At 39.0% G+C, this 10,484-nt stretch overlaps 1 protein-coding gene and 1 long non-coding RNA gene across 3 annotated transcripts; one reads left to right on the forward strand and one right to left on the reverse strand.

Moving 5' to 3' along the window:
* Window positions 1–792: 792 nt before the first annotated feature.
* Window positions 793–10,210, reverse strand: LOC111342934 (neuroglian-like). 2 transcript variants are annotated; one of them, XM_022950059.2, is made up of 7 exons: window positions 9,958–10,209; window positions 7,980–8,375; window positions 4,830–4,957; window positions 3,010–3,154; window positions 2,591–2,701; window positions 1,873–1,993; window positions 793–1,468 (listed from the first exon to the last, which is right to left on the reverse strand). In XM_022950059.2, exons 1-7 carry the CDS (start codon window positions 10,034–10,036, stop codon window positions 1,231–1,233), a joined length of 1,218 nt encoding a protein of 405 aa, XP_022805794.2. In that variant the 5' UTR covers window positions 10,037–10,209; the 3' UTR covers window positions 793–1,230. The 2 variants fall into 2 exon arrangements, with proteins under 2 accessions (XP_022805794.2, XP_088607971.1); XM_088751845.1 differs by having other exon boundaries at window positions 1,279–1,524; window positions 9,958–10,210.
* Window positions 6,854–8,875, forward strand: LOC148735081 (uncharacterized). The gene is made up of 3 exons (XR_015998348.1): window positions 6,854–7,046; window positions 7,162–8,471; window positions 8,747–8,875. It is a non-coding gene; the product is annotated as an uncharacterized LOC148735081 (long non-coding RNA).
* Window positions 10,211–10,484: the final 274 nt, after the last annotated feature.

Raw genomic sequence — 10,484 nt, forward strand, 5'->3', positions numbered from 1 at the left:
GCGGAGTTCCACAGGGTAGCATTCTGGAGCCAATGCTTTTTGGAATCCATGTCAATGATTTACCATCTACTCCAAGAAACTGTCTAACTGAGAGTTATGTGGATAACACCAAGTTATAAACGTCATTCCGACCCCAGGACTGCGGAGACACCATATCTGCTATGAACAGGACCTTGTCAGCATACGAAACTGGTGCTTTGATAATGGCCTGCTCTTAAACCCTGACAAAACCAATTTAATTTTATATGGAAGTAGACAGGCGACTGCAAAACTCCCGGAATTTCTCCTTAAACTCGTGGGAAAAGATCTTGAACCCACAGAGACTGTAAAAGATCTCGGAGTGATTTTTGACAAAAATCTCACCTTTAACGAACATGTCATTAAAACTGTATCCTCGTGTATGTCCACATTGGGACAAATAAGTCGCGTAAAGCACGCATTTAGGAGAGATATACTGATTATTATTATCAATTCCTTAGTATTTAGTAAATTATATTATTGTTCGTCAGTTTGGGTGAATACCACGGATAGTAATATAAAGAAGCTGCAAGGCATACAAAACTTTGCTGCTCGAATCGTATGCAGCGTTAAGAAATATGACCATGTGTCTCCTTCTCTTAAAAGCTTAAATTGGATTCCCGTTAAATCAAACCTTTACCTAAGAGACACCGTCATGGCTTTTAAGTGTATGATGGGTCTTGTACCGGAATACCTAAGTAATAAGTTTATTCTTAGGGGTAGCATTACTGGTCGAGTGACCCGCAGTTCACGGAACTTGAACATTCCACTCTGTAAAACAACAACTGGCCAGAGGTCCTTTTATTATCGCGTTGTAAGTATTTGGAATACTATTAGCCATAAACTTAAATCAAGTCTTAGTGTAGCTAGTTTTAAACGTAATCTTAAATCAGACCTTTTAAAAAAATTCTTGACTTGATTTAACCCGAGTTTCTGTTCTTATAATTAAGTTCTAACACTCTATAAATTATTTTTCGTGATTGATATTTTATAATGTATATAGCATTACTCTTTTTAACCATTACCATTTTTTTTATTGTTACTGCTATTGTCTAATCGTCATTGTCACTGAAAAGCCACTTTGGGGAGTTGTCAATAAAATATTGTATTGTATTTTTCCGCAAAGGTAGATGTACTGCATTCAATTACATTCAGTTGCAATTATTATACAGCTGGCGCTGGTTATAAATTTTGCCCCACCCCCCCCCCCTGCTATTTCAAGAGAACAAACACAAATGCTAAAGTTCTTATTAGCGCTTTACATGGCAAAGAAGATATTGAGCCCGCAGACACAGTTCTCTTCTCGTAATAGTCGTAATAACAGGCGTTCAGGGTTCTTTCTGTCGCGTCCAGTCTTTGCATCTTGCATATTCCAAGACCATGTTTATGAAGAGAATTCACGAATGTTCCATTCTCCTCATATCCCAGTCCATATTCAAACGATTTACAGCTGGTTTGGATTGAAGAAAGGTACATCTCGTGAGAAATAAAATCACAGAAGAGTTTCTGATCAAGTAATAAGAATGGTAAAAGATTTTTAAAATGAAAACTTCCTCAATCCCAGACACTACCTGGACTCTATTGGTTCAAATTATTTAATCAAACTTCAGGTTGCCTTTGGGTTTCGTGATTTACTACTCGCCGTTTTTAAAAAAACCCATATTTTCCTTTGTATATCCGTGCAGTAGAGTACTTTAAGTTAACTGTAACAACCTACTTACAGTATGTTCATCGATATAAAAATACTAAGGCGGCTTCATTTCCAGTACCACATGTGTTCTCAAAAGCAATTTTTTTTGCACAACCTTCAGAGGACTCCCTTAATAGGTGTGTGTATTTGCCCACCAACCTCACCTTAAATTCTCTCTACAATTCGCGGCGCAAAATTCCAAAGAGACCTTTGTTTGAAAATGAGGCCTCCTCTCTCCTCCTGTGTCAATACAAAGGTTTCTTCGCATGGCAAAACTTTCAGGAACTGCGAAAAGAAATATATATACATGTGTGTGTGTGTGTGTGTGTGTGTGTGTGTGTGTGTGTAATGTGATCAAAAAACAAACCAACATTGCAAAGTAAGGGACACTCTCTAAGTGGTCTCTAAAATACCGAAACAATAGTCACTTTAAAGAAGAGAATCAATAATTTCTGAGGTAAAGAACATAATGAGTGAGGCCTCCAGTGTTAATTGTCATACAGTAATGGACTTGGAAGACTTTTGGTAGGTTTAGAGGTAGACTAGAGCAACGTTTCCAGAACTGTCTCCATAACATCTCTTTTTTGTGTTCTCTTACTCTTTACATGCCATGGCTCCACCGCTTTGTCAATAATTAACGAATTCGCGGATTAAGGCAAAGGGATATTTTTGGTCTATCAGCAGCGGCTAAAACGATTCCACTTCTATTGGGTTTATGATATCTTTGATATGGGTGAAGACGGCAAAATTATTCTGACACTCAGATTTTAGTCAAGTTCACTCTTGAGTTGGGCTAGATGTTGCGAATTGAAGACCGGGTCGCCTTGGTGTCGAAAATCACGATTTGCAACTGATCATGAAGTCTAAGTAATTTTCACTTACTTTCACAGTTTGTTCCTTCCCAGGCCCTTGAACATTTACACATGTAGGACGTGCCATCCTCGTGACATTTTCCATTATGTTGACAAGGAGTAGACACACATTCGTCTTCATCTAAGGTTCCACAAATAAAACCAACTCGACTCACTCCTCGTTCATAACAACGCTTTACTGTGACATGAAGGTAACCTAGTCTTGAGTTGTTCGTAATCTATTCGAAAACTAATTACAGTATTAATTTAAAATTTTCTGAAGACAACACGTCGTAAGCTTGGGTAAATGAGTTTACACGAAATCCGTGGTCAGACGCTCCGTCAGACATTTTTGGGTTTCCAGTCCAAGCTTGACGGAAAGGGATTACAGACTTAGATGAACGAAAATGTAAAAATCTATGCAGGTAGAAGATTTCAGTAGTTTCTTACATGTTTGAACAGTGATGATATTGGATTTTGCGCCTTCTCTCCTGATAGTGGAGGCTGTCATCCAAACTCTGTAAGTCGTTTTTGCAGTCAAGCCCGTGAGAACTGCTCTTGATACACGTCTGAATTCTTCGCCCATTTTTATACCCTATATCAAAATACTTATTATCCATCTCCTCATTTAAAGAACAAACTTGAACTTCAAAAACACATAGGACCAGAATGGGAGACAACATGTAGAGCCGATTATTTACACGAAGTTTAAACAGTATTTATGAAAGTCATCGTCCAACCCATGTTTAACCGGCGGAAACCGATTATTTCAGTAAACAATGATCGTCCATAACGGTGTCTAAACCATGTTTAACCACCGCTTAAAGAACAATAGCGACTTAGACCTGCACGGAGGTTGGTTAAGATACTCGGTTTAAGAGGCACCTTTATTACCAGCCACTTCGAAGTTTACGGATTACTGTGTTTCAGACAGTTTACGGAGCACGTCAATAGACCGTCATCATCTGTAATCTAGAAAAATTTGGAGACTTATCGATAGAATTAACCCTTCAAAGGAATTTAGAAGATTTTCGAATTCGCTTCACCGTCAGGGAGCAATCAGTTGCAGACCTTGTTAAAAGTCTAGAGCACTATCTCAAACATCAAATTAAACAAGAAGAGGTCTGCCACTCGGCACTAACAATCATGCGGCAAGTGTTTACTACTCTGAAATTTTATGCGACTGGGTCTTTTGGCGTGTCTGTGTTTTCTACATGCACCATCATTCACAGGGTGTGAGGGCAGTTTCGAGACGGAAAGGACAATTCTTGTCATTTCCTGATGAATTGCGGGGCAACAAATGAAGGTCTCAGGATGTTGCTTAGTCTCCAGGTGGGATCGAGGGCGTTGATCGCACCCATATTAGGATCATACGTCCAAACAAGTGCAATACCACGGAATTTATCAACAGAAAACAGTTTTACTTTATAAACGTTCAACCTTTTTATAATGGCGATGCAGTCACAATTACCATCGTTGCGCGCTGGCCTGCATGGACTAACAATTTGTGTTTTTTTAGAACAGCAAGATCACAGCCAATTGAGGGAAACTACTATTGATGGCATTTTAGTGGGTGTTAGTGGATATCCTTGCGCTTGCAGGGCGTTTTTAATGACGCCAATCCTTTAATGACACCATGCATACATTAACATGTCTCTTTTAACAATAAATTAAAGGGGAAGCCCCCATTCATTGTCGAAGGTAGTTTTCCAGAGTTACACTAGCTTTGCTCATGCCACCATTTCAAGTAAAGTGAATCAAACGTTGCACCAGTTGCGGATTGGTCTCTCTGGTTCCTATGGCTTGTGGCTGCACCTCAACTTGCATTGAGAAGGTGACATTGTCAAGTTCTCAACTGGAAAGTTTCGTGAAAATACTCCGTTACAAGACGCACATTTGGCTTGGTGATTCACTCAGTTGTGCACAGTAAGAGACAAGATATTGTCAATGGGCTTAGGGCAGGGCGATAAATCAATTTCAAATGATAAGTGCACAGTAGGACAAAGCTGCGCGAAAACACTCTATCAACCACCTCTGTAGTTAATGTCTTCCCTTGCTTCCACATTGGCCACATCATACAATTGTTAAGAACGCCGGAGAGGGAACATTTGTCTCAATATACGTTAGTCAGAGTAATTCCTGTAATGTCAGTGGAGTTAGTAAGTGGAATTCGTTCAAGTATTCATTCCCCCTACACGTGATCCTGTGCTTTGTAATCAAATGTCTGCTTTCACTGAATAAACCAAAGAAAAAGACTGAGTTCAACTTACGTGATCTGTTTTGTATAGTATAGTATACATTACAATGGTTCCTCTTGTTTGACTGGGGGGAGACCACGTGACTTCGACCGTTTTGGATGATAATGGCCTTGCATGTACATCCCTCACTGCACTGGGCGCTAAAGGGAATTAAAAACTGTTTGGTCAGTTTGACGAGGAAGGTCAAGGAAAAGAAGGGGAATTAGGGTTTTCTATGTTACGTTGGCTTACATCTTCATCATCGTTATCTTTATATAGAGTGAATACAAATGCATTTTAAATCAAAATGAAGAGGAAATTGTTCGTCCAACACTTCATTATATCAATCAAAGGTTACTTTTGTCGTGTTTGAGGGGTGCCAAAAAAATCGGATCGCCAAACCTCGCTTCATCATCATCTCAACTGAACAGATTATGACAACAAATCCCTTTTAATTTAATAGAACGGCTCGGAGGAATTTCAAATAAGATTTCTTAAAACTAAAATTTCTTTGAATTGTTTCTGGGATTTTCCGAGGTTAAAATATCTTTAAAACCGACGTTTCGACCAGTTTTACTGGTCTTCCTCAGGTTGTTTAAATGTTGTCAATATGGCGGACTGTTTAGTCTTTCAGCTTGGGGACCGCACATGACGTTTCGTGATTATTACGCGACGTTTAAACGATGTCAGATTGCACGGGAAATGTAGTCTTAGGTCTGTCAAGTACTTCTACTTTTGCGTTGATTCACTGTTCTTCCTGTTCTCTTTTGTCTACAGGAAAGTCGTGGAGTCGTGACCATGCCAGATTTGAAAGGGTTATCTGAGCAGTTCAGAAGAACTGCTAACCGACACTCTTTTCGAGTTGTATGCTTGTCCAAAAGGGACAATATATCGAGCTGTATTTCTTTAGATCAAGTTTTATATATCTATGTCAAGATTAGATTACACGTATCAAGATTTGCACACACGTAAAGTAAGATTTCAATATACATATCAAGATCCGCTTGCAAGTACGTCAAGTCTAATAAATATTGATCAAATCCCCCTCACACGGATCGACAATCAAATATTATATCGAAGTTCGCGTACCGACATCAAGATTTGCATTTATACATCAAGATTCGCATTTATACATCAAGATCCTCATATATACATCAAGATTTATACATCGGCTGCGGAAAGAGTCTTTCAAGTGGGTGGAGACATCGTAAAAATTCTTGGAGTTTCTTCAAAGATATTGATTCATTGTACCTGGATAAATAGCTCATAAAACAAATAGCGCCATAAATCTTACGCCAGGCTAGTCAGTAGATGAATCGCCAACGCGAATATGCCCCTGACTCCGCTCTCACATGAGGCATTTGAAACAGGGCATTGTTTACCATCATCCAATCAGTGTGGAGCAAACAGCGTGACAGTTGCTCCCTGGCACACGAAATCTGTGCCGCGGATGCCGATCGCTTGGAGAGCTTTATTTCTCGAAAGTTTTTTTGGCGGTTGGTGCTTGGATTTTGAATGGATCTTCGATTAAATGATACGAGAAGAAGCGTCAACCTTTTGGTTTATCTGGTGTTCGATTTGGAAGCCGGGAAATCCTAATTTCTGGGTGAAAATTAGCTTCGCGCTGGAGCGGTCGAAAATGAGCTTTTCACCCCACTGGGGGCCCAGACATGCGACGAGTCTGGTTGTTTATTCGAAATGTAAAGGAATGTATGGGAGAATATTGAAGAGTCTTATTATCGTAAACTTATATCATGGAATGTCTGAGTTAAAGCTCAAAATAAATGTAAACCTACCTCACTTGCTGTGTATTGTCGTTTCCGTGGCTCTAAATGGCGAATTTGAGCAATTTGGTGGGTTTTGCGTCGACTGTTTTGTGACTCCTTTTGTGTTTTGTGTCTCCTTCTTATAACGCATAGTAACAGTCGACGAAAAACCCACCAAATCGCTCAAATTCGCCATTTAGAGCCACGGAAACGACAATACACAGCAAGTGAGGTACGTTTACATTTATTTTGAGCTTTAACTCAGACATTTCATGATATAAGTTTACGATAATAACACTCTTCAATATTCTCCCGTACATTCCTTTATATTTCGAATAAACAACCAGACTCGTCGCTTGTCTGGGCCCCCTGTGTCCACCCTTGTCTCCTTCTCATACAGCAAAGTAACAGTCAACGCAAAATCTACCAAATCGCTCAAATTCGCCATTTAGAACCACAGAAACGACAATACACAGCAAGTGAGGTAGGTTTGCATTTATTTTGAGCCTTAACAGTGACATTCCTTGATATAAGTTTACGATATTACGACTCTTCCATATTCTCCCATACATTTCTTTACATTTCGAACAAACGACCAGACATGCCGCTTGTGTGGGCCCCCCTGTGTTTAAACAAGAAAGAAAGAACACATGGGCAAAGTGAGGCTAACAACTGAGGACCTTCGTAAAGGGAACATTCTATCGGCCGAAAAACGAATGGGTAAAGAAAATGGAGGCCTGGTACGACACACAGTGGAGTGCCAAAGTGGGGTTGACTGGGGAAACGCAGAGATCGTAGCAACAGAGAGAGGTTTAAAGCAAAGAAAAGTTCTAGAAGTAATTGAATCAATACGGCAGAAACATCGTGGAATGAGGGTCCTTAACAATTTTGACCATGTTGAAGCATGGAAACCAGTCCTAAACTCCTTCTTTGATCATGAAAAAAAGACTAATAGGCAGTGAATTATCGCAAAAGTAGAAGTACTTGACAGACCTCAGACTACATTTCCCGCGCAATCTGACATCGTTTAAACGTCGTGTAATAATCACGAAACGTCATGTGCGGTCACCAAGCTGAAAGATTAAATAATCCGCAACATTTAAACAACCTGAGGAAGACCAGTAAAACTGGTGGAAACGTCGGTTTTAAAGATATTTCAACCTCGGAAAATCCCAGAGACGATTAAAAATTTTTTAGTTTTTACAAAAATGAGAGGTGAAAGTTTCAGGAATACGATAAGATTTCTTATCTTAAAAACTGAACTTCAGCAACATTGCTAACTGAGTTTACCAGCGCTGCGTTGATTTATTGCGAAGAAGTGGCAGCTTCTTTACATTTCTAAATGATGCTCTTACGAAATTTTTTTTGCAAGCAAACTGATATCTGAGAGGTGACAGGTCAAATGTAACCCACTTACCTCCAGCTGGAATGGTATAATTGTTCCATTCGTTGTGACTCTGGCATGTGTCAGGGAATACATCAGCACAAGCTTCAATCTTTATACTTACGGGCCCCTCGTATTCCATTTTGCTCTCAATGAAAAGTACCTGATAATGTTTGTCAAGTTTGCTACACGAGACACCCCTGTCAATGTTTGACACACAGTAACTACATGTCGTATTATCCGCTAAACAGTAAACTTCCATCGGTCCGACCTCTTGTAGTGGACTGTTTGAGTTTTCCTGCATTGAATCAAATCCTCTAAAGAAGATTCTGTAATACTTAGCGCTTGCTTGATATTTCCATGATATTAAGACAAAATCCGAACCATTTACTGCTTTGACAGTGATACCTGATGGTGACTGGAGGACACCTAGTGGAGGAATTTGGCTCACAGTAAATAAAAACAAAGGTGTTGTTGCGAATCATTAACTAGCAATGGTTGTAATTACAGGAATCGACGACAAAGGTAACTCTATGGTGTAAGAAGTGCTTTAAAAAAGTCTTCAAGTCTATCTCTAAGTAACCTAAATACGATTCAAAGCTATGAGATGCAGGCATTTTTTATCTGAAGAAGCGCCTGCGCTATTTTCATCTATGATTAATTCTGTCTTTCGAAACCTTTCTTCCAAACTATCCGTAGCTTTTGACTAGACAATATTTGTCCGTTTGTCCCTTCTGCTCTCTTTCTCTGTTTCTTCACCTATTCTTTTCCGATGGCTTCCTTTTCATTTATTTTCGTAGGGTCTGCTCCCTCCGTTACCTGTCACCGAGCTTTGAAATGCCATGTTCCCTGTCAAATCTCATGGAAAGGGGGGGGATACCTTGTTAATCAAAGCAGCTATCGTGACATTTAAACCTGCACAGTTACACCCGTTGGTTTGCATGTCCGAACCAGCGATGAAAACAATCAGAAAGACCTGTTGTAAGATGTCTTAGGTTCTTTAAATCACGCAAACCACGCAACAAGCTGGATAAAACTACATCGTGGCACGAGACGCCTTAGTTAACTGATTGAGTTTTACACCCAATAACCGAGGTGTCCGACAAAATGCGACGAGATCAGGCAAGATGTGTAAGAACACAGAACAACAAAAGTAATTTGATGGAATTTTTCATCAATTTTAAACAAGAAAGAATCCTGATAACCTAATAAATAACCTCTGCTTTGAATGTAAATTTTCCAGTAAAGTTGGAGTTCTCCTATGGCCACATATGAGAATGTTCTTTTAAATTGTGACACCTGGAATAGGTGAGAAGAAATAAATTTTATTCGCAGCCCTCGGCCGCTAAATCACAGGGTTTAAATAGTCAGTATAAGACGGCTCTTAAAAGACCTAAATCTTAGGTGCGAACCGTCTATTCTTCAGTTATGGTGATTGCTGCAAATGGCGAAAACTCAAATACTTCATTTATTTTCACTTTGTCCTAGTTAATACCGAGAAATCTACATGTTATTCTTCGCACGTGGTACAATCGTTTATTTACCGCTGTAGTCGTTAGAGTATTAAAATTCAGTTAAGCGCAATAATAAGGATATTATTTAACGCAAACCCAAAGTTCGTTTTTAATCTGTGAAACACATTCTGTGGGAAATTGCAATTTTCAAAAAAAAAAAAGAGAGATTGAACGAATTAAAACGTGTTCGGACAAAGGAACAATAATCAAAGGATGATAAAACGTTGAACACATGTAAATAGCGTGGATTTCAAACTTTATAAAAATAGATTTAAAACTGTAACATCGTTTTAATTACCGTTAAAAAAATAACTTTTTTACGATTTCCTTTTCTTATTCCGTCTCTTCTTACAACGAGGACTTTCCTAACTTTACGATGGAAACAATCTGAAGTCATATCCATGCGACCGTGCATAAGAAAAGACTCTATTGTAGTGGTTACGGCAAAACAATGATGTGTGGCGTGGTTCGTTATTTAAATTAATAAAGGCTCTTACCTGAAATCCTTAAGCCAAACTGTACTATAACTCCTACCAAAAGTATAGCAGAATGCCGGTAAAGATTCAGCACTATCATGGTCAGTTTATGATTGTGTACAAATTATGACGAAAGTAGTTGTATGCAAATTTTTGCCATCAATGAAGACAAATCGTTAATATTTTCATGACTGTCAAATTTCTCACGTGGTGTAGCAACCACTGTACAAGTTACATGTTTTGGTGTTATGGTGATCTGTGGGGCTCGCTTGCATCTCAACAATTTAGTGTTATCTATTCTCATAAAAAAGGAAAAGAGTGGAAACCATCATTATAACTTCATCATAATTTACGACCTATCCTCAGAGCAACTCGCGTTACGGGAGAGCATAGAGTCATCAAAAATCTTCTTTATACCTTTCTATTTTTATTCTTTATTCGCACCTTCTGCGGCCAGCAGCTAAAGCTACTTCTTTTGCTTTTGCTTCGACTGAAATTTCTTTCTAATGCATGCACTTCAGTAGGTATTCTATCGGTAAGCATGTTTG

This window comes from Stylophora pistillata, chromosome 3, assembly GCF_964205215.1.
Source record: "Stylophora pistillata chromosome 3, jaStyPist1.2, whole genome shotgun sequence".
Classification (NCBI taxonomy): Eukaryota; Metazoa; Cnidaria; class Anthozoa; order Scleractinia; family Pocilloporidae; genus Stylophora; species Stylophora pistillata.